A 24,644-nucleotide genomic window follows, 5' to 3' on the forward strand; every position below is an offset into this window, starting at 1 on the left:
AAGAAATCAAAGTTTCCAAATGTTATTCATTTTAACTGTAAGTGGGAAATAAATTATGTAACTTACATATAACAGTCTTTGTATAAATACGTAATATGGGATATGAATACGTAACATAAAATGTGAATATGTAATCAGGTATATAAATTAAATAATTGTATACAAACATATATAGTTTAAAATATATATCAATAAACTGATAATAGTATCTAAATAACATATTAATAATCATTAATACAAATGTAAATCCTATTAATGTGTATATTCTGTAAACACTTGTGAACAAAAGGATGCCTTTAAGAACAAAGTGTACTAATTATTTTGAATTTCCTGATTCAGTTTGATTCTTAAAAACTTATAAAACTGTAGAAAAAATAAATCCTTAATAAAGGTCTCTTGGTTTGAGGGATTTGTAATTTTTATATTGTTGAACTAAAGAGGTTATCTAGTAATACAGGATTCAGCACCCTATAGCCTATGGGCCAAATCTGGCCAACCGTCTGCTTCAGTAAATGAAATTGTATTGGAACATAGCCACACTCATTCATTTGTATGTTGTCTACAGCTCCTTGCTATAATGGCAGAGTTGAAAAGTTGCTACTGAGATGGTAAGATTCACAAAGATCAAAATGTTTTCTTTCTGACCCCTTTACAAAGAAAGTTTGCTGAACACTGTGATATTGATTATGGAGACTTCTTTAAATGACTAGAATTCTTTGTAATCATGGATTTTTTTCAGTACAGATGAGAGGGCAGGGTGAAGCAAAGTAACAGATATTTAAGAAGGTAAATCAATAATTTCTTCTGAAATGATCAAAGGAATTCAGACAAAATAGAATTTTTATTGGAAGGCCTGAATAATTCAAGTGTGGGCTAGGATCTTTATTTTAGCCATGTCTTCATTGGCATCCCACTACAAACCTAAACAAACAGTACTGAAAGTTACCTACCCATAGGATTATTAGTCAGCTTGGGCTGCCATAACAAAATACCACAGACTGGATGGCTTAAACAACAGAAATAAATGTGTCATAGTTCTGGAAGCTAGAAATCCAAAGTCATGTTGTCAGGTTCTGGTGAGAGCTTTCTTTCTGGATTGTAGACAGCCACCATGACCTCACATGAAAGACACAGAGAGATCTCTTTTTTCCTCTTATGAAGTCCTAATCCTATCATATTAGGACTCTTCTAAAGTCCTAATCCTATTACATTAAGACTCTATTCTTATAACCTCCAAATTACCTCTTAATTGCCTCTGATCTCCAAGTACAGTCACATTGAGAGTTAGAGCTTCAACATACAAATTTGAAGGAGATACATCTCATTCTTAGCAACAGATGAAAGAAATTATGATTCGGGGTATAACCAAATTTCTGATACAGACACGATGTGTCGGTTTTGTCCACTAGAGAAATTTGGCTCATCAGGTTTCATACTATGTACCAGCTGACTTTACTAATCTTAATAAAAATTGACAGGCTATCTCTCAATGTACTTAAGAAGCTAAATGATCCTAAACATTATCAACCTACCAATTATTTTAAAGCTCAAAGTGACTATTTTTCAGTCTGTAAAATAAAAATAAATGCTAAATAATTTAAAAGCTTAAAAACATCTCATTCTATACTGTTGAAGACACACTCTAGGTCATTCGTGAGTTATTTCCCATACAAAGACAGAATCCATAAAGAAAAAAAAAATAAAGCCAATAAAGAATAAATCTAAGTTACAAACCATTAAAATTCTTCCAACTGAAAAATGGCATATGGGACTCACCCTCTCTTTTAAAATTACCCTTTAAAAAGCTTCAGAAATGCCCTAAAGGCTCCATTTACAACTACCATATTGGATTCGCTCTGTTTGTGTATTGCAACCTCCTTTACAGGCTAAGGTTTGTTTTATACTTCAGTCTGTTTTACATTTCAAAGTCCATAAGCAGCAGCATCAAAATTCTCACAGACAGTAATGAAAGATTTTAACACTAAAAGGTGGATGAGTAGCATATTTTTTATGTGAAATCTCCAAAAGTCTCAGTCCCGATCCTGGATCCCCCAATGTCATAGTGAAGAGAGTCACAATTTTTAAACTTTAAAAAATAGCTGATTTTATAACAATAATTAAATCTCCAAATAATAACATCATTTGTACATTAGGTAGAATTTTTTCCTAAGGTTCTCTTTCCTTGCAAAAATCTGTCAAAATACATCTAAGTTGAATTTGATATGGTTTGATGGATTGGACGAGGACCCATCTCCTACATCACACAACGGAGTAAACAAAGTACACCCTTCTCAGGTTACAACAGCCATGAGCTTTCCACCCTATGAAATTATACGTAGATATTCCTTAGTTTACAGCAAGGATTTTTATTACCCTTCATTATCTGATAAGATCAAAAGACCTTAATGCCAAAGGTAAAAGGATGCTCTGATCAGGATTACCACTTAAATTTCCTAATCCTTCGAAATGATAACCAATTAGGAAGTAATCACTGCATATCTTTACAGTGGAAACATTTTAGAAGTTCTGAACTGGATAAAGAACAAATACACTGGAACAAAGCAAAGAAAAAAATGTATTTTGACTATTTCTGTCTTACAGAGCATCTTGCCTTAATTGACTTTTAGAAGCTTAACCTTAATTTACATAACTAACCCTCAGTCTCAGTTTCTTGAAATGAAGCTATTCTGAAAAACCTTCTGATCTCAACATAAGCTATTTTAGCTCTAATGTTTATGGAAATGGTCACCTTTCTTTTAAAATCCCCTGATTGTCAGTGCTTCTGTCAGCAGTAATCCCCAGCCTAGACTTTAATGAAATGTTCCTCCCTTTCTCTAGGGTTTTGGGTTGCTATTTGGCTATAATTAACTCCAGACTGACCAATGGCCAGTGAAGGAAGCAACTCATTCCTAGAAAAGGATTATTATAGCCATTATTTTGTTCTAAATACAGCTGCTCTGTCTAGAAAACACAAAAAAATATAAATTGTTTACCTTGCTATGCAAATTTCAAATAACCAAGAAAGAAAGAGGCATAGAAAGATTGCTCCCTTTCACTGTAGCTACATAGGAAAGTAAGCCACAGGGGGAAAAAATGAAAGCTCAGAGTTTTTCAAGCTTGTCATAATCTTCTAAACTCTAGTTGAGAGGAACTGACATCAAACCTTCATTTGAAGTCCTATTGTAAAGTAGTAAGCCCTGTTGAACCTCCTTTCAAAATTTGTCAAAAATCTGCCCGCTTCTCACCATCTCCACTGTCACCACTCAGGTCCAATACATTATTTCTCAGATTAATGCAGTAGCTTCTCTCTGCTTTGGCCTTCCCACCCCCAACCCTTCCCCCAACAGTCTGTTCTACATGAGGTAGCCAATGTGATCCCTTAAAAACGGAAGCCATGCCAGGGGCACCTGGGTGGCATAGCCAGTTAAACATCTGACTCTTGGATTTGGCTCAGATCATGATCTCAGGGTCATGAGACTGAGCCTCACGTCAGGCTCCACGGTCAGAGCATAGTTCACTTCAGGCTCCCCCTCTCCCTCTGCTCCTCCCACTTGTGCTCACTCTCTCGCTCTCACTCTCTCTCTCTCTCTCAAATAAATAAATAAATAAATATACTTTTAAAAAAGGGATCCCTGGGTGGCTCAGCAGTTTAGTGCTGCCTTCGGCCCAGGGCATGATCCTGGAGACCCAGGATCCAGTCCTGCGTTGGGCTCCCTGCAGGAGCCTGCTTCTTTCTCCCTCTGCCTGTGTCTCTGCCTTTCTCTCTCTCTGTGTGTGTGTGTGTCTCTCAGGAATAAATAAATAAAATCTTTAAATATTTATTTATTTATTTATTTATTTATTTTTTTTATTTTTTTTAAAGGAAGCCATGCCAGCTTATACCTGTTATGGACTGAACTGTATCCTCCCCCAAAAATTCATGTGCTGAAGCCTTAACTCCCTGTGTGATGGTATTTGGAGATAGGGCCTTTGGAAGGGAGATAATTACATTTAAATGAGGTCATGAGAGTGGGGGTGGGGGGGGCTCTTTGTGATGGGAAAATGCCCCTACAAGAAGAAACACCAGAGAGCTTGTTTTCAGCAGGAAGGTGGTCATCTGCAAGCAAGGAAGAGATCTCTCATCAGCACTGGACTATACAGGTACCCTGATCTCAGATTTCCAGCCTCCGGAACAGTGAGAAAATAAATTTGGGATATTTAAGCCCCGCCCGACCCCCCACCGTCTATGGTATTTTGCTATGGCAGCCTGAGAAGACTAAAGCAATGCCTCAGCTCAGAATCAAAGTGCCTGTCTTTCAATGGCCAACCAACAAGTTCCTTCACAACCTGGCCCCATTTCCTCGCAGACGTCATCAACTGCCACCCTCAGTCATTCACTTTGCTTCAGGCACACTGGTCTCCTTGCTATTTCTTCGACATGTCAGACACCCTCCTCCTCAGGATACCGTCACTCTCAGATTTTGAATCACGTGTTCTCATTTCAGCAAGGCATTACCTGACCAACCACCCTATTTACAACTGCAACCACCAGCATTTCTGACACTTTCTTCTCTGCCTTATTTTCTGTATAGCAGTTATCACTTTTTCACGTATATATTTATATATCGTTTGCCTCTCTCTTTTACTAAAATAAAAGCCCAGTGAGGAGAGGGATTGTTGTCTCTCTGTTAACTGCTGATTCTCCAGTACCTAATAGAACAGTGTCCAGTAGATAGTAGATAGTCAATGATGTCAAATTCATGAATAAATTGTTTTCATCTCAATGAACAATAAGAGGGAAAAGAGCTGATAGAGGGACGCCTGGTCAGCGGTTGAATGTCTGCCTTCGGCTCAGGGTGTGACCCCGGGGTCCCGGGATCAAGTCCTGCATCAGGGTCCCCACAGGGAGCCTGCTTCTCCCTCTGCCTGTGTCTCTGCCTCTCTCTCTCTATGTCTCATGAATAAATAAATAAAATCTTTATAAAAAAAAAAAAAAAGAGCTGATAGGTAACTAGATAGTTATTTCATTTTTAGATTGCAAAATCATTCCAGGTACAAAGTATAGCTTCTTAATAGCCTCCTTCCCTCCAGAATTGGCATGCTAATAAACCAGAAGTTCAATACTTCTTCTAGATATCAACTCACCCATTTTTCACCAACAACTTCCTTTACATGAATCCTTAATGAGAAAGTGTCTGTAGCTATAGCTAACTCATCTTTCATCCCTTCCACTTGCATTTACAAAAGAAAAAAAAAAGAATTTCCTTAGAAGGTTATAAGGTTTATTACCATTATTTCTTTGTTTATGCTACTGAAAAATAAATCATATTTTATTTGATTCACAAAGCAGCCAAAGCTTGGCCTTCTCTCCAATGTGAAGATGGTTAAAACAGGAAGAAATTGGCAATTGCTCATTCACTCAACAAGAATTTATTAAGTGCCTACACTGGGCCAGGCATTGTTCTAGGCAGAGGAAACAGAGCAGTGAACAGACAAAAATGTCTGCTCTCATAGAGCTTACATTTGGGGTGGGGATCAGGCCTACATGGAGACAGATAACAAATAAAACACAAATATATGCTAAGGGAGACAATAGAAAGTGTTTTGGAGAGAAGTGAAATCAGAAAGGAGATAAGAAATAATCAGTAAGGTTGCATTTTAAATAGAAGGGTCAGAAAAACCTCACTGGAAAAGGTGATCTTTCAGCTATGGATAGACCTAACATGAGAGGAAGAAGGAAGGTAGTAAGCAAACTGAACATGGAACAATACTGATAAAGTAGCAAAATAATACAAAACCATCTCTTCAACTAGATTTTAAGCCCTAGTGGAAGAGGCCATTTATTATCATTGCTGAGTACAATATACATAGTAATTGCTCAATGAATGCTTGTTGAATTAATTAATCCAGTTCTATAAGTGGTTTTTGTTGTATAGAGCAAAGGCCCAAGACTGGTGCATGCTTGGTATGGTGCAGAAAAAGCAAGGAGAGCACTGTATCTGAAACAGGGAGAATGAGTAGGAGAGAAGGAGGAGATGAGGTCAGAATAGGAGCAAGGGGCCAGATCCACAGAGGTCTGCAGGACAATGGAAGGGTTCTGGATTCTACTCTATTACTAATGGGAAGCCACTGGAATGTTTGAGCATGAGAGCAACATCATGAGACAAGTCCAATGTCCTTCATAAGAAACCAGTAAATTCAAAGATCTCAGGTCCTCATGCCACTTGAATCTCACCTTTCATTTAGGTTAGACTCATGACCCAGGCAAGAAAGCATAGAGGCTGGAACGAGAGTAGTAACCATGGAAATGATGAGAAGTGGTCAGACTCCGGTTATATGTAGTATATGAAGCCAAAAAGATTTGTTGATGGTTTGGACATGTAACATGAGAGAAAAAGATCATAGTTCCAATCTTTTTTGCCAAAACAACTTTTGAAGGAAAAAAGTTGCCCCTTCTTAAGATGAGGAAGACTATGAAGAAGCAAAGTAGTGGTATGAGATCTGAAGCCCCAATATGAACATAGTAAGTGGAGATACTCATTAGGCAACCAAATGCAGATGTTACGTAGTCAGTAGAATGAAGAAGTTTGGAGTGGAGAAGAGCACCCGGCAGGATCAGTAAATTTGGAAATCACTGGTATCAACAGATGATATTTAAAGCCAGGAGGGTGGATGAGGTCACCAGCAATGTAGAGAGCAAAGAGAAAAGATCCAAAACCCGAGTCCTGAGATACTCTAATATGAATTAGCTGGAGAGGGGAAGAGAGGGAAAAAATAGAGTTGGAAAGAATGGCCAGTAAGTTGGCAAAGAAAAATTCTTAAAAAAATTAAAATGTGTTATCCAGAGAAACAAGAGAAATACGTGTTTGGAGTGTTCTCTCCAAATAAGGAGTTGGAGAGAACAACTGTGAGAAGCTGCTGACAGCTCAAGAGGACTGAAAACTGACCGATGGATTTCACAATATGGCGGCATTACTGAATTTGGCAAGAACTGTGTTTGTACAGTGTTGGGGCAAAAGCCTGAAGTAGAGGGCATTCAAGAGACAAAGGAAAGAGAGACATTGGAGTTAGTGCAGAGGGACAACACTTTCAAACAGTTCAGCTGTAAAAGGAAAGAGAGAATGGTGCAGTAGCTGGAGTGAGTATGCATGTGTGTGGTTGAGAGAAACAACACCATATTTTTAATGCCATTGGGGAAAGAGCCAACAGAGAAAATTAAAGAATCAGGGGTGAGAAGGGAAAACTGCTGAAGGGATATCCTTGAGCAGGTGAGAGAGGAAGGGATCAGGTGCACAAAGGAGGAGGTGTCCAGAGCTGGAGTAACACCACCTGCCCTATAGTAACAGGAAAGAATACAGAGTATATGGCACACAAGGCCTAGGCAATGGCTACGTATAAAAACACTGGAAGGAGTTATTTCCTGACTTACAAGTTAGCCAACTTGTAAGGGCCAACTACCTCTGTTGAAAAATGTGCAACAATGCCTTGGAGGTCTCCTTATAAATAGGCCCTGATTAATTTAGGCACTTTCTAAAATTGCATTTATTTGGGGGATAAGCAATCTTTCACAAACCCTGATTGAATCAGTGAAGATCTACTGAGGAGTAAATCCAGAGTTTTGAAAGTTTGAAATTCTTAAAACTGGAAAAGGAGGAAGGAGGGCAGTAAGCAAACTGAACATGGAACAGTACTGATAAAGTAGCAAAATAATACAAAACCATCTCTTCAACTAGATTTTAAGCCCCTTTTGGAAGAAGCCATTTATTATTATTGCTGAGTACAATACACATAGTAATTGCTCAATGAATGCTTGTTGAATTAATTAATCCAGTTCTATAAGTGGTTTTTGTTGTATTAAATTCTCCACTCAGCGTACTTGTAGTTTGCTAGTTTACAGCGGTAATAATCTCATGCATCATTCCCACTAAAATGCTTTGTTTCATTGATTTCTTTCTTCTTTACTGTTCTGTTTCTCTTTTTTTTTTTTTTGCATTAGTGATTAAATATCATAAACACTGAATATCATATATATGCTTTGTTAGTATAGTCTTGGAAGTATATAACATATAATAGCTGCAAAATAGCTTAACAAGAACAGTTAAGTGGCCATATTATGGAATAATTAATGAAGGGGAAAATGCCTTGTTAAATTGTGTTAAAATAACTGTAATATATTGAAGTAACTGTGTCCACTTTAATAGGATTTGGTGTTGTTTTACTATAAATGGTTATTAGAATGGGGGTTAGGAATATACACAAAATATTTTCCTTTGAAATGATAACTGTTCTTTTGGTTTCTGAGAAAATCACCATATGAAGGCTTTTTTTTTTTAGAAATGAATTACCTTTATAAAATAGGGAGACACTATATTTATTTGATTCTAAAGAGGGAAGAAAGGATAGGCACTTAGGAAACTCATTTCTCTACACTACCTAGTAACCCGGAAGGCAAAATACTGCCTCATCTGACCCCTCAGCAATGTACTAGAATGTTAATCCACAGGGAGAGGCTTATGCTAGTTTCCACTAGGAAACCATATAATTAAACAGATCCAGTATAATTTCAAATATTTTTAGGAATCCTGGTTGAACAAAGCATTTTGGGAGTAAATTGAGATTATATATAATTAGACCAGCCTACATAAAGAAACTCTAGAGATTGTATTTTTAAAAACAGTATTACTTGAGTCAACAAAACATATGCACTGGATGTTTACCTAAAGAAAAGCAAAGTAAAAAAAAAAAAAGTCATAGTTTAAAAACATTAAGTCACAAATAATAACTGAAGTATGAGTTGCAAAACTAAGATGGAAGCAGGATGATATAATTATCATTTCAAATTAGAAACAACAAATATATCCACTACTTAAAGAAAAAAGATACGGGATACCTGGGTGGCTCAGTTAAGTGTCCATCTCTTGATTTCAGCTCAGGTCATGATCTCAGGGTAGTGGAGGGATCGAGCCCTCACCTGACGCTCCACACTCAGCAGGGAGTCTGCTTGTCCCTTTCCCTCTGCTCTTTCTCCCACCCAATCATTCTCTCTCTCTCAAATAAATAAATAAATAAATAAATATTTTTAAATAATACAAAATAAAGAAAAAAGATATATAACCACAGAGTGAAATACTTAGCAATCAACACAAATATTTTATGAAGGGAAAATCTCCAAAGCTTTACTACTTGCAAATAGCCCATTATCATCATCATCTTCATCATCATCACCACCACCACCACACTACAATAAAAAAGTGAATGTATCTTGATAGCTTAAAACTCTATCATCCAAACTACTCTCTCCTATTCATGAGCTTCAACAGGGCATTTTATCCCATAACTTATCCCATAACTTATCCCATTATAGAAAAATAAATAGACTCTATCAACATGATACATAAAGCCTAAGGTATCCATGGGCTTTCCCTCGTACATAATTCTCAAAATGACTTCTCCCCGCTCTTCTCTACCTCCGATTAAGTGTATTTCTTTTTTTCAGGACTCAAGTAAAGATAAAGCTTCTTTTTATGTGCATTTCATGCCTATAGCATTGTGCAACGATCCCACATTCTTAACTTAACATGGTACTATATTTTTGCTCTACAAAATTTCAGTGCTTGTTTATATTCCCTATTGTGTGAGTCTCTCATCCATTAATTTCAGTAAATATTGTATTCTCTCCTCAACAAAACCACAATCTCCTTGAGGCCAGAAATTCTTGTTACAAAATACCTGTGGCTCCTTCTACAATCATAGCACTGTGCCAAGTAGGTAATGAATTCTTCATAAAAGCACAGAGTACTGAAAAGAAGCAATCAAGCAAACTCCTTTACAAAACTTATTGATTTACAAATTATAAAATAGCAAGAAAAGGAAACTAAAAACTGTCTGCCATAATTAATTGAAATATAATAGGATGAATAACAAAATACTCCAGTACAAATCTGAGACACTTGATCTGCCACCTAATTAACTTATAAAGCAGCAATGATGATAAAACATTTAAAATATTCAAATAGAACAGCCCGTGTGGCTCGGCAGTCTAGCACCGCCTTCAGCCCAGGGTGTGATCCTGGAGACCTGGGATCGAGTCCCATGTCGGGCTCCCTGCACGGAGCCTGCTTCTCCCTCTGCCTGTGTCTGTTCCTCTCTCTTTTTCTGTGTCTCTCATGAATAAATAAATAAAATCTTTAAAATAAAATAAAATAAAATATTCAAATCTAGAGTGGGGGATGGGTGAAATAAAAGATGAAGATGAAGGAGTGCATTTGTCCTGATGACCACTGGGGGATGTATGGAAGTGTTAAATCACTATATTGTACATCAGAAACTAACATAATACTGTATGTTAATTATATTGACAACAAAATAAAAGAATAAAATAAAATACTCAAATATTCTCCTGCTAGTTGATGACCTTGTGAGTTATAAAACGTGTGCTTCTTTAATTTTAATGCATCTCCAAATTTTCTATGAGGACAATATATTATTTTTAACATCAATATGAAATTAACAAAAATAGCTATGACATTTGTTCCTGTAGCAATCAGATTATCTAGTTTATTAGGGTGACTCATATTTAACTCCCTGAATTCTCAATTTCTGGAATCTGTTTCAGCAGAATCTCAAGGCTCTGGAGCCAGATAGCTTGGCTTGAATTATAAATCCACTAATTCCTGCTGTGTGAACTGAGTACATTACGTAGTCACTTAGTCCCTAAATTTCCTCAGCCGGAAAATGAGAAAATAACAGGTACTACCCTCAAAAGGCTGTGGAAAAAAAGATTAAATGGGTTAGGATGTACAAAGTCCTTAAAAGTGGCCCATATTTTGTAAATAAAAACCCATTCATTCTTGTAGCTGTGATCAATGTTTTTGGGATAAGAGGAAAGACAGCTTAAATCTTTATATATTTACAATAACCTTGTTTTGAAGTAAACCTCCATGCCTCTGAGAGTTCTTGGGAAAACAGGGCACATAGTTATAGAAAGGTTTCCTGTATTGCCTCCTCTAGACTCTATACATCTCATTATAACCTGACAAAGAAAGAGGAAATCTCTACAAACCTCATAAAAATAAGTTTTAATTATGTAATTTAGAGATTTTACAAACAAATCCTCATACAGTGTACGATGGCTGCCTATTTTGGCTTAAAATGCTAAAAGAGTATCTCTATGCAACAAGGAGAATAAATTACTGTCCTAACAACAAGCATGAGAATTCCTCTTAGGGAACCATTCTGATAAACTACTTGGAGTGGAAACTCAAATCCTTAGAGATGAGCTAGCACGAGATGATGCCACAGCAGAGGAAGTTAAACAATTCAGCATTAGACATGAAAAAGAACTTGGGGAGAGAGAAGATATTGCAGAATTTATGACAGAACAGCAAAGTCACTTTTAAGGAATGGAAGATCCAATATTACATTTTATGAGTCTGTTTGGTTTCATTTTGGTTTTTGCAGTGCAATACCCTGCACTTACACAGGCACACATCACCTCCAAAGCTTTAGTGGTATTAGGGTAACAGACAGAGGGTTTTCTTACTTGTTTTGATTTTTTGGTTTTCTCATGCAAATCAAAGAAAGGCAAGTTCCATGTTTCCCTTGATGTGGTTTCGAACAGGGACTGATCTGAGATCTGCAAGCTACCAGACCATAGAAACAGCTCTTACCCAGGGTGAGCAGTACTAGTTAGAGTACAAATAGTACTAACTATTTGTTACTAGTTACTAGTTACTAGTACTAGTTGTTATTAGTTACTAGTTAGAGTAACTATTTGTACTCTAACTAGTACTGCTCACTAGTTAGAGTACAAATATTTCTCCCTTCTCCTCTATTCCCAGAGAAATATTCCCCATGGGGAATTTTCAGAAGTGTTGATCCATAGTCTAAATTGTCTCTAGTCACTGTATCCCCACCCAGGCCCACTGCCGTTTGTTCTTGAACACACTCATCAGGCCTTTGCCCGGGGTGAAACTGCTCCTGTCAAGGGTCACTATGATGGTCACATGGTTGGGACCATTAAGTGGTCAATTCTCACTCTTCATCCAACTTGACTTACCACAGTTTACCACCTGCTTATTTTTGAAATTATTCACTAGATGCCCAGAAATAACAGCAGACTCCTGTTTTCTTCATGTCTTAACCAATTACTCCTTCTCTGCAGCCTTTACTGGCTCTTAATGTCCTTAACCTCTAAACACTGGATCAGTCCGTCCTTGTTCCTATTCTCTTTTCTATCTGCTCTCACAACCCTAGTGAGCCCATCCAACCTCATAGCTTTCTATATCATTATATGCTGGCAAATGGATATCTCTAGCCAGATTACTCGCCCAAACTCCATGTTTATAATTCAGTTGTCCATTTGAAATCCTTCCAGACATCAAGGTGCTACTTAAGTGTTTAACAGACCCATCAGTCTCAAAAAACATCTCCTTCCGCAATCATTCTGTCTCAGTAAAAGACAATTCCGTCCTTCTCATTCTCAAGCCAAAAACAAAACAAAACCCAAACCTTGGAGCTGTCCTTGGTCTTTCTCTCTCTCACATCCTACATTCTGTTCATCAGGAAATATTTTTGTCTCTGTTTTCAATATATATCCAGAACTGGACCACTTCCAACTACCTCACTGTTAACATCTCAGTCTAAGCAACCATCATATTTTGCCTGAATTTTGCCGAAGCCTCTTATCTGTTTTCCATGCTCTGTCATTTCCCCCACATTAGGGTCTCTCAACCTCAGAGCTAGTATTGTTGTAAAGGCTGTGCTGAAAACTGACCAACAGAATTCCATCTCACCCAGAAAAAAAAAAAAAAGAAGAAAAGAAAGAAAAGAAAGGAAAAGAGAGAAGAGAAGAAAAGAAGAAAGAAAAAAAGAAAAGAAAGAAAAGAAAAGAAAAGAAAAGAAAAGAAAAGAAAAGAAAAGAAAAGAAAAGAAAAGAAAGAAAAGAAAAGAAAAGAAAAAGCCAGAGTCCTTCCAATGGCCTGCTGGCTCTACATCCACTACCCACCCATTACTCCTTCCTTGAACTCATCTCCTTTCTCACCCACATACTCACTCTGTTCTAGTCATTCTTGCCTCTTTGGGTTCCTCAAATATACCAGCAAGCTCCCATCTCCAAGTCTGGGCACTTTGCTCCCTCTGCCTCTACACTTAGATACTTGTTCCACAATATCCATTCGGCTTTGCTCTTTCACTCCTTTAAATTCTTTGCTCAAGAGTCAACTTCCCAATGAATCCTCCTGTATTCATTCATTTTAAAATTCCGGCTCCCTTCCTTTGCCTCATCCACCCCCTACACTTCTTATACCTCCATTCCAGCTTTATTTGTAAGGGCACTTATCACCATCTGATATACTATATGTGTAAATAATTGCTCCAATGTCTGTCTCTACCTAACAGGATATAAGCCCCAGGAGGAAAGGGATTTTTGCCCTTTTTTTATTCACTGCTGTATCTCCATCATGTAGAAAAGTGCCTACAGGGGGGCACTCAAAAGTGCTTATTAAATAAATGAGGGAAGGAAGGAAGGAGGGAGGGAAGCAAGGGAGGAAGAACGGAAGGAAAGATAGAAGAGAGGAGGGAGAGAGGGAGATATAGGTCTTGGAGACCATCCTAGGTAGACCTAAAGGGTACAGGCAGATGCAGCTGACATCTAGGACACATCTACCTACACCATTAAGAAAGATGGTCGGTTTCAATAAAACTTATTTATTCATGACATACAATGGAAACTAAGGATTTGGCAACATGCTTCTGTGCTTAGGAATTTTATGTAGGGAGTATTTGGAAAACAAACTCATAAATCCATTATTTTATAATCTAAATATCTATAGACATATGAAATAGGTAGAACTTTAAATAGGATTTTATAAAGTGCCAAAGGCTGTGGTAACTCCCCTAGATACCTACAAAGGAGTATTCTGAGGTAAGTCAAATCATTCAATTATATACACCACAAGGAGCTTAACAAGTAATAGTAACAGTGAACAAAGCTCTTTTCTACCAGATGAAAGCCTGTATGGTTCAATTGTGAGTGAAAGAGAGGAACAGAAATGCTTCCTGCTGCAAGCTGACAGTTACATGGAACCCCCTGAAGTTATAAATTGAGTTCCTCTGCTAATTACTGGTCTGAAGGGGACAAAGATCCACATTTTATTCCTCTCGCTGAACCTGCAACATAAGCACTTGTGAATTTTACATTAGGGTCAAGCTGGGAAGTTCCCAGCTGGTTTTACCTGGAGTAGAGAACAGAGCCACCTCCCAAGCAAATGAGGTCAGATAGTCCTTCCTGCCTTGGGTGCCTACCAGAGAGATTTCAGGGTAACAGATTCATATAGGGAAGTCGATATAGAGGGGGGAAAAAATGAAAGAAAGAAAGAACGAAACTAAACTAACTATAGATCCTCTGAAATAAAATTTTGTTTGGTGATTTGAAATAAAATCTTACGGATTCTAAGAGCACATATTTCGAAAAGACCTCAGAATTTTGTAATATTACTCCCTAAAATTGTATGCCACACCCATTTTGGTAACAATATCAACTCTTCTATCTACTTTCTAAACTATTCATTGTAAGACCAATAACAGCTACACAGCAGGCAGTTACTTTAATAAAATAGGCCCGGTTCTCCAGAGAGAGGAACCTGTGGTTCAAATACTAACAGTTTTGATCAGGTAAGCACTTTATTCTTGCCAATGAGCAATCACTTTTATGTGGATGCTGATCAAAAATGTTCTTGGGAAGGCAAAAAGATGCGGGGAGGAGAACAAAAGACTGCTGTGATGTAGGATTTCAAAACAGGTTTTCTGAGAAGGAGAAACAACTTCAGCATTTCCAATGGGTATACGTACACTTTCTAACTTCCTAGAAAGTCATAGTTCACTCACATGCAAAAATGGTAGTTTCACTCAATTTAGGATAATAAAATTCATCCATTTATTCCTTTGACAAACAATTATTACACATACTGTCTTTGTAAAAGGAAGAAACATCAGAGTACTCTTGCTGAGCATAATCTCCATTATACAATTTCCCTTCTCCTTTGTTTTTATTCTACTTGCTATAACTGTACTGAAATAAGACTGGACAAAAATAATGTGAAATAACTGATACATTCTGGTTCAAAATCTGAGAATTAGGAAAGAGAAAATAATCAGTGAGTGTGCTCTCAGTGTAAAACACCAAAGAGTTCTGGGAGTCATCAAGACTGAGCTTGAAACCCCAGCTCCACCACTTACTGGCAGTCTGAACGAATAAAAGATTCCCTGGATGTCAAGTCCCTTGAGTAGAAAATGTTCTAACAGTACCTACCCATCTACTGCTTGCAAGGATTAAATGAGATGTTGGCAAGCACACAGTCAATGAATTATAGCTACTTCTCTTTTGAAAACCTAAACTTACATAACGCCTTTCTTAATTCCTATGAGGAATTCTTGGCAAGATTTAGGAAACATCAAGTTTTACTTTACCTCTTCAGAAAGAATTATTTTTTATGTTCATTCTCTTAAAAAAAAAAAAACCTCTTGGAATTTTCACATATCAAATATATGCATGAAGAAAAATTTCTACTTTCAGAGATCCCTTCCAATAAAATAACCAAGAAAATACTTACCTAGTTTTGGCAAGGAATAGGGCACCTTAAAGTAGTCTTCATAAAATTCTATTAATCTCTTTGTTATATGGAGAGCATAGTCCCCAGATCCTCTTCTGATAGCATCGGGTCTTGCATATAATCGTACCTAATTAAAAATATATATAAAAGTTACTTTAGCCTTTTGGTATTCAAATTTAATCTTCCCTGCATATATGAATCTACACAAATCACTGTGTCTACTACAAAAATTAAACAGGATTCTTATTCATATATTAAAGCACGCTGTGGCTGAAAGAACCAAACTTGAACAATTAAAGTAACCAAGTTGAGCAAGTCACAATTTTCTCACTTTACAAGATGACATAGAGAAGATTTATACACCTTGCATCAAAATAAATATTCAAGTTATCACTTACATGTGCTTGCTAGAGATATGAAGGTGCAGTGGATTAGTATAATGGTCCCCTGACTATGCTGTAAGGAGGCAGGATACGGTGGCTCCGCAGGAGAGAAAATTCATGGTTTGTTAAAGACACATTGCATCAAGCTTTGGCAGTATTGCCAGGCTGAACAAAATATAATTCATGTTTCCTTCTTTTCTTTGGAGCCAACTGCCCTTATTCCTAATATGCAAAGTAGGAATAGCAAACTTCTCATGTACATAAATGATTGCCATTCTGGAAGGCTGTCTGCAACTACTCCCAGCTTCGAAACCAGCTGAAGTATTTCATACCTCTAACACAATTCAGATACTTACTATTGATTTTTAAATCAAGCATCGTATATTATCTAGTCCTTGGCCAAAAAGAAGCCTGGGGCAAATAACATAAAACTGAACAAAACTAACAATTGTACAGAAAAGGTTAAAATGAGATTAGTTTTCATAAAGATTTCATAAAGCTATCCAGAATCTTTCTTTCCAAAGGCTAAATCTATTTTTCACAGATGTGGCCCCTAATCCTTATATCAATTCTGTGAATAAGAAATATGCATTTTGTAGAGCAGTGGAGAACACAGCAGCCTGGGAGTAGGGTGTTAGTCCTGTTCCGCCACTAAGCGAGCTGGGTGATATTGAACAAATTACTCAACCTCTTTGGGCCTCAAATGTTCTCACTTATAAAATGAAGTTGTTGACAAAAGTGCTTTTCAGTTCTAAAACACATTACTTCCAATCTCATTTTATAGATAAAGGAGTTTGTGTTCTTTTTGAATCACTAAAAACAATAATAATAATAATAAATGGTTTACTCAGTATGTGAAAATGGATATTTATATTCAACAAGAAGACAAAAGAAAGCTGTAATCAATCATATAAAAAATTGATTATACAATTAACTCTGTTATCCTTGCTTAGGAGGGAGAACAGAGATGTATATAAATAAAAAGAGTAGAAAAGTTTAGAAAAATGCATTCTGACTTGATGTTAGAAAGACCTGTAATTCAATAAGATATTTACTAAATTCAATAACAATTATTTACTGAAGTGGTAAAGCTACTTCCTACCCTACAATCATATCAGATATCAAATTTAGTTAACAGTTTTGGTTGGCAGTCAGATAAAACCGTACACTATCAGGAAGTGCCAGTTGCAACAGCAGAACTTAACACTCAGAGAGAGAGACTGTGGATACAACTCCCTGACCCTGACATTAATTGACTATAAACATGCACTATCTTAATTTTTTTTTTTATTTATCTATGATAGTCACAGAGAGAGAGAGAGAGAGGCAGAGACACAGGCAGAGGGAGAAGCAGGCTCCATGCACTGGGAGCCTGATGTGGGATTCGATCCCAGGTCTCCAGGATCGCGCCCTGGGCCAAAGGCAGGCGCCAAACCGCTGCACCACCCAGGGATCCCAAACATGCACTATCTTAAGTCAAGTTGCCAAGAGGCAAACCCTAAGAAAAGGGTGAGCATACGAGTGATTCACTGAGGAAGTGTTCGTGAAAGAAATCTACAAGAGGCAAGGCAAGCAAGAAAAGGGAGGCTAATCAGCCGAGCAAAGTCCTGGCCTTACCCCCATCCCACAGGGAGCTCTAGAGTATAAATTTCAGTGGCAAGTTTGCACTGCAAGACAGATAGACCTCATACTCTTGCATCTCAGTCATCGGATACTGGTTACCAAGGGGAATGCATAAAATCCCAAGGACTCCCTGTTCTTGTAGCATCTACGTGATGCAGCTCCAGTGGCCCAGAGATAGTCTTTTGGAAGAGATTTTAAGTGTGAGCTTCCAGGAGCAAAGCAATGAAGAGCTGGGGGTAGGCACATCAAACAGGAAAGGAGATCTGGGCTGTGCATCATCAACATACACCACAGACAGTAATCATTCATTCACAGAGTCATTCGTTCAACAAATATTTATTTGGCATCTAACTTGCACTAGGGCCTGGACTAAGGATTTTTAATTCAGTGGTGAAGACATGTCTTCTAACCAGCGATGATACAAAGCAATTTGAGAAAAAAAAATTAAAAAGGCAATGAAGGTGCAGTCCCCATTCTCGAAGAGCTTCCCATGTACTGGGTTGGTTAGATAATACCAGATAATGATGTATGTCGCACGAATAGTAAGTTAAAATAACAAATGTATTCTGAGGAAGAATAGATAGCTTTCAGAAAGCTCAAAGGTGAAGTAAATAGTAAATTCATGTTGAAACCATAACCAGGACCACTGCAAAAATGATGCAGCAAAGGTTACTGATTTTACTCCTACAAAGCATCATTGATTTTGGTAGAAACACAGCCATTCCCGTCAATCAGCCCTACCAGTTGGTCAGGCTATCTGTGGGCCCAAACAAGAGCAACACAATTAAATCAATCTGGTTGTCAAGATTTGATGGAAATAATCCAACTTGAGTGAGAAGATAAAGCATTCACAGGTTTAGCATGGTGCCTTCATTTGCTCCATTCAGACATTTATGGCATACCTGTTGTGTGCCAGGCATTGCACTAAGGAATAGAAATAGAACAATACAAAGTCCTACCACAAAATGAACAAGACATTCACACCTACTACTCTTACGAGGTTTGTAATATGTGGAAAACAAATCCACAACAAAAATATAATGTAAGCAATGTAACAAACAGTGTACCCGGTCTTCCCTCATTACAAAGGATTAACTAACTTCCCACACAAGGCCAGGCCCCTACACTCTATCTCGCCTTTTCAAAAACATCAAGCCCAGACTTCTCTCCTTTATCTCCCACATCACCCATCTATGCCTCCATATGGGATTGTTTTCATCAGCAAATACTCTATATTGTTTTCTATGTTTTCAAACAAACAAACAAAAAATTTTGCTCGAGCACAGTTCCTCCAGCTATGGCTTCCAGCAGTGCCCGTTGAAAGAGTTTTCCATATAGTTAGTATGAACATATAAGTTAACATCCAAACTGGAACACGTTTGAGAATGAAAACAGCACTTATACCTTGAGATAAGAAGCGTAAGTAGGGTGGTTGCTTATTTATAGGTCTGCTTCTAATCTTTCTTGAACTCACTGCAACAGGGCTTTCATCCCCACTATACACCAACAGTGTTCTCACTGAGATCACTAATGGCCTCAGGATGCCAAGTCCAACAGTGCGATTCTAGTCTTCAACGTGCCTCACCTACCAGCAGCGATTGACCCAACTGTTTCCCCCTCCTTGAACCATCTTCTTGCTTTGGCTTCCATTTTACTTTTCCTTCTATCCCGTTAACCACTCCTTCTCAGTCTCCTCAACGACTCCTCCTCATCCCTTTCATTACTTAATTTTGGAGGTTCCCAGGTATTAATCCATAGACATACTTACTTTCCTGCCTATGTTCAGAATCTTGATGGTAACATCTAGTTTTGTGGTTATAAAGATCAGATGCTGAAGACCCACCCTACAATTCCAACTTCCAGATTATTCATCCAGCTGCCCATTGGACATGTGCACTTGGGCATCTATAAGGCATCTCAGATTTAACATGTTTGAAATCATATACCAGATCTCTCCTCTCCTCTCCTCTCCTCCCATCCCCTCCCCTCCCCTTCCCTCCCCTCCCCTCCCCTCCCTTCCCTTCCCTTCCCTTCCCTTCCCTTCCCTTCCCTTCCCTTCCCTTCTCCTCTTCTCTTCTCTTCTCTTCTCTTCTCTTCTCTTCTCTTCTCTTCTCTTCTTTCTCCTCTCCTCTCCTCTCCTCTCCTCTCTTCTGTTCTCTCTCTTCTCTCTCCATCTCTCACACACACACATACCTGTTCTCTTTAAATTCTTTCCATCCAGCTACCCAATCCCAGTACCTCAACATTATCCTTGTTTCCCTCTTTCTCTTTCATTCCATTTTCAATTGGCCATCAAATCCTTTGGCTCTACCTTAAAAATATATCCAGACTCCAACCACTTCTCACAACTGGACCATCACACCCTACTTCAAGTTTTCTTCATTTCTTGGATAGATGAGTGATCCACTTTCCTACAGATGTCTCATCCCTTACTCCTTTCAGTCTGTTCTCTACACAATAACCAAAATATTCCTTTCAAATGAACATCAAATATATCACTCTTCTGCTTGTCCTTTTCCAGTGATTTGCCATCTTATTCAGAGAAAAAAGCATACGTTTTTATAAGGTCCTCTAATTCCTATAAAAATCTAGTCTCTTGGGATCCCTGGGTGGCGCAGCGGTTTGGCGCCCGCCTTTGGCCCAGGGCGCGATCCTGGAGACCCGGGATCGAATCCCACATCAGGCTCCCAGTGCATGGAGCCTGCTTCTCCCTCTAAAATCTAGTCTCTTTAAATTCTCCAGCCTGAGGAGCCTGGGTGGCTCAGTCCATTAAGTGGCTGCCTTTAGCTCAGGTCATGATTCTAGAGCCCTGAGTTTGAGTTCCGAGTCAGGCTCCCTGCTCAGCAAGGGAGTCTGTTTCTCCTTCTCCCTCTGCCCCTGCTCGTGTGCTCTCTCTCTTACTCACTCTTTCTCTCAAATAAATAAATAAAATCTGAAACACACACACACACACACACAACAACAACAACAACAAAAGACCTGTCCAGCCTCATTTCCTACCACATTGCTCCAAACTAATCTTACTCAACTCATACACTAGCTTCCTTGACATTCCTCAAATACGCCGGAGATTTGCCCATCAAATCTTTTGAGTTTTCTCTTAGGTATCTCTGTCTTATCCCTTCTTCTCCCTTAGATACTTGTCCAAATATCTGTTTATAAAAAGCCTTCCCTCCCACTCCAAGACTCTCTGCCCCCTTTCCTTGCTTTATTATTTCCTGTAACATTTATCACCATTTAACAAAAGATATGTTTTACTTATTCATTTTGCTTCTTGTTGCCTGCTTTCCAAGAATGAAAGTTTCATGAGAAAAAAGATTTTTATTTATTAGTTCTAACTATGTGAAAGTGCCATTTTTGTAGGTCAAAACATTTTCTTCAATTTGCCTCTCAAGGACCTTGTACACAGTAGATATTCAATAAACCTTTGATGAATGAATGAATGAATTCCACAGGCGTGTGCAGGCCCTAAGGGAATGTATAATAGGAACCCCTTGATAAAACTGTGGGATTATCAGGGAGGGGAATGTTTCACCCACATCTTGAAAGATAAGTTGAATGAACTAAGCTACCAGGTGGACATTAACATTCCATACCAAAATGACATTATGTGTTAAGGCAACAATGTTGACCAAATAAGTGATTTTAAAATTAATAAATACTGGCACTTTGTTATAACAATGATAGCATTTCATTGGTGGCTATTAAGCCAGAAAATAATAAAATTACTTTTGCATTTCAGAAAGACCATACCAGTGACCTATGCCAGGTGAACTGAGGTACAGGGGGCTGCTAATTTAGCCTGCCCACAGACAAAATGGGAAAATAATGAGGAGACATATAGTGATAGATGACACTAGAGAAAGGAAGAGAAACTTCAAACCATATTGAAGAAAGGCCTGTAAAACAAATCATAGGATGTTAATTTAATACTATGAGCACAGGCAAGATTTTAAGCCACAAAATGATATAACCAGAATTAGGTTTACACAGATTATATCACTGCAAAGAGAAATTAGGGAATCAATCCCATTTACAATTACATCAAAAATAATGAGAAACCTAGGAATAAACCTATCCAAAGGGGTGAAAGACCTGTACCCTGAAAACTATAAAACACTCATGAAAGAAATTGAAGACAACATAAAGGAATGGAAAAATATTCCGTGCCCATAGATTGGAAGAACAAATACTGTTAAAAAGTCTATTCTACCCAAAGCAATCTACACATTAAAGGCCATCCCTATCAAAATAACAACAGCATTTTCCACAGAACTAGAACAAGCAATCCTAAAATTTGTATGGAACCACAAAAGACCCCGAACAAAGCAACTTCGAAAAATAAAAGCTGGAGGCATCATAATTCTGGACTTAAAGTTATATTATAAAACTGTAGTGATCAAAAAGTATGAGACTGGCACAAAAATAGACACAGACGTCAACAAAACAGAACAGAAAACCCAAAACTGAACTTACAACTATATAGTCAATTAATCTTTGACTAAGCAGGAAAGAATATTCTACATGAAAAAGTCTCTTCAACAAATGGTACTGGGAAAACTGGACAGCCACATGCAAAAGAATGAAACTGGACCACTTTTTTTACACCATACACAAGTTCAAAATGGATGAATGACCTAAACATGAAACAGGAAACCATTAAAATCTTAGAGGAGAACACAAGCAGTAACCTTTTTGACATTGGCGGTAGCACCTTTTTACTAGATATGTCTCTAAAAACAAGGGGAACAGGCAAAAATAAACCACTGGGACTTTGTCAAAATCAAGAACTTCTGCACAGTGAAGGGAATAATCGACAACACTAAAAGGCAACCTGTGAAATAAATAAATAAATAAATAAATAAATAAATAAATAAATAAATAAATAAATAAATATTAAAAAAAAAATAAAAGGCAACCTGTGTAATGAGAGAAGATATTTGCAAATGACATATCTGATAAAGGGTTAGTATCCAGAATATACAAAAAACTACTAAAGCTCAACAACCAAAATCCAAATAATCAAATCAAAAATGAGCAGAAGACATGAGTAGACATTTTTCCAAAGAGACATCCAGATGGTCAACAGACACATGAAAAGATGCTCAACATCGATCATGATCTGGAAATGCAAATCAAAACTACAATGAGGTATCACCTCACACCTGTCAGAATGGCTGAAATCAACAACGCAGGAAACAACAGATGTTGGTGAGGATGCAGAGAAAGGGGAGCCCTCTTACGCTGCTGGTGGGGATGCCAACTGGTGCAGCGCTCTGGAGAACAATATAGAGATTCCTCAAAAAGTTAAAAAAACAGAGCTACCCTATGACCCAGCAATTGCACTACTTGGTATTTACCAGAGGATACAGATATGCTAATTCAAAGGGATGCAGCACCCTGACGCTTACAGCAGCATTATCTGTAATAACCAAATTATGGAACAGCCCAAGTGTCCATCGACTGACGAATGGATAATGACGTGATACACACAGGCACACAGACAGACACAGACACACACACACAGGAATATCAGTCATTGAAAAGAGTGAAATCTGGGAAACGAACTAGGGGTGGTGGAGGGGGAGGTGGGCAGGGGGTTGGGGTGGCTGGGTGACAGGCACTGAGGGGGGCACTTGATGGGATGAGCACTGGGTGTTATGCTATATGTTGGCAAATTGAACACCAATAAAAAATAAATTCATAATAAAAAATATATATACATTATATATATATATATATATATATATATATAGGAAAGAGTGAAATCTTACCATTTGCAATGACATGGGTGGTGCTAGAGAGTATCATGCTAAGCAAAATAAGTCAGAGAAAGACAAATCCATATGATTTCGTTCATATGTAGAATTTAAGAAACAAAACAAATGAGAAAAGAGAAAATGAGAGAGCGATGCAAACCAAGAAACAGGCTCTTAGCTATAGAGAACAAACTGATGGTTACCAGAGGCGAGGTGGGTGGGGGCTGAACTAAACAGGTGATGGGGGTCCCTGGTATAGTCCCCTCCAGCCACCCGCCACGGGTGCAAACCAGGAACTCTTAACTAGAAGAAACTGTATTGCCTTGGAGAATCTAACCCCAAACACACTGAGGCCGCACACCAAGGTAGTGACTAGTCTAACCTGTGCTAACCTTAGGGCACAACCTGCTGGACAGTTTTAGCTTCCTGTGAACATCTGTAACCACTGCCTTAACCACATCTCACTTCTTGCCACCTGTTGCTATCTGTCCTTACTTGTGAGCTTCTCCACAGTTTCCAGTGGACTTTGATATTTTGTCACCGAGAGTTCATTTCGAAAGCAGGAAAAGGCAAAAAATACTAACGCCAGGGAAAGTGTCGCTGAAACAGAGAAAAAAAAAAAAAAAAACGCTTCTATCACCACAGTGTAGATGATGAGCTAGAAGGGAATAGGAACAAATAGAAGGAAATGAGTGAGACTGTTGTAGAAGTCCTAGTAAACGGTGATGATAGTTTACCCAAAGCAATCTATACATTTAAGGCCATCCTTAATGGGGAGATGGCAGTAGGGGTGCAGAGAAATGGTAGGATTTATTCAACTAGTCCTAAAATTCTAACAAGTCCTTTAGTAACCAAGTAAAGTCAACTGAAGTCACATTCTCACTTAGGGACAATCATTCGCTTTGCCTGTACCCACCACACGCCAGTGTCCCGTTAGAACAATGGAGACCCCGGTGGAGGAATGGTTGGGGGGGGGGGGAGTTCAAAATATTTCACCAGCCAGAGAACTGCTGTGTGGTTAGTCAGGAGATTGCTGTACGATAATTCATTTTATACTGTGAAAAGGAAAATCACAGCTGTCTTCCTCTTTTGGGAGAACAATGTTCTACTTAATCATAACATAGAAACTAAGTCTTCATAAATATAGTTATCACTCGGAAGCAATGAAATATAATTTTATTACACCTGCTTATTTGCATTTTCTGATAGCCTGGGATGAGAGCCCAGCTCGAAAAACATCAATCGCTTACTGGGGTTTCGCTGTCCGTCTGCACAGCTTCTTCCAACAA

The 24,644-nt window shown here is 38.1% G+C and overlaps 1 protein-coding gene across 1 annotated transcript in view; it reads right to left on the reverse strand.

The window, feature by feature from the left end:
- Window positions 1-24,644, reverse strand: part of TRHDE (thyrotropin releasing hormone degrading enzyme) — a 388,541-nt gene that overhangs the window by 257,849 nt on the left and 106,048 nt on the right. Inside the window, exon 3 of the mRNA XM_041755901.1 lies at window positions 15,591-15,717. Coding sequence (XP_041611835.1) covers window positions 15,591-15,717 — 127 coding nt within the window. The remainder of the gene's footprint in view (window positions 1-15,590; window positions 15,718-24,644) is intronic.

Source organism: Vulpes lagopus, chromosome 5, assembly GCF_018345385.1.
Source record: "Vulpes lagopus strain Blue_001 chromosome 5, ASM1834538v1, whole genome shotgun sequence".
Classification (NCBI taxonomy): domain Eukaryota; kingdom Metazoa; phylum Chordata; class Mammalia; order Carnivora; family Canidae; genus Vulpes; species Vulpes lagopus.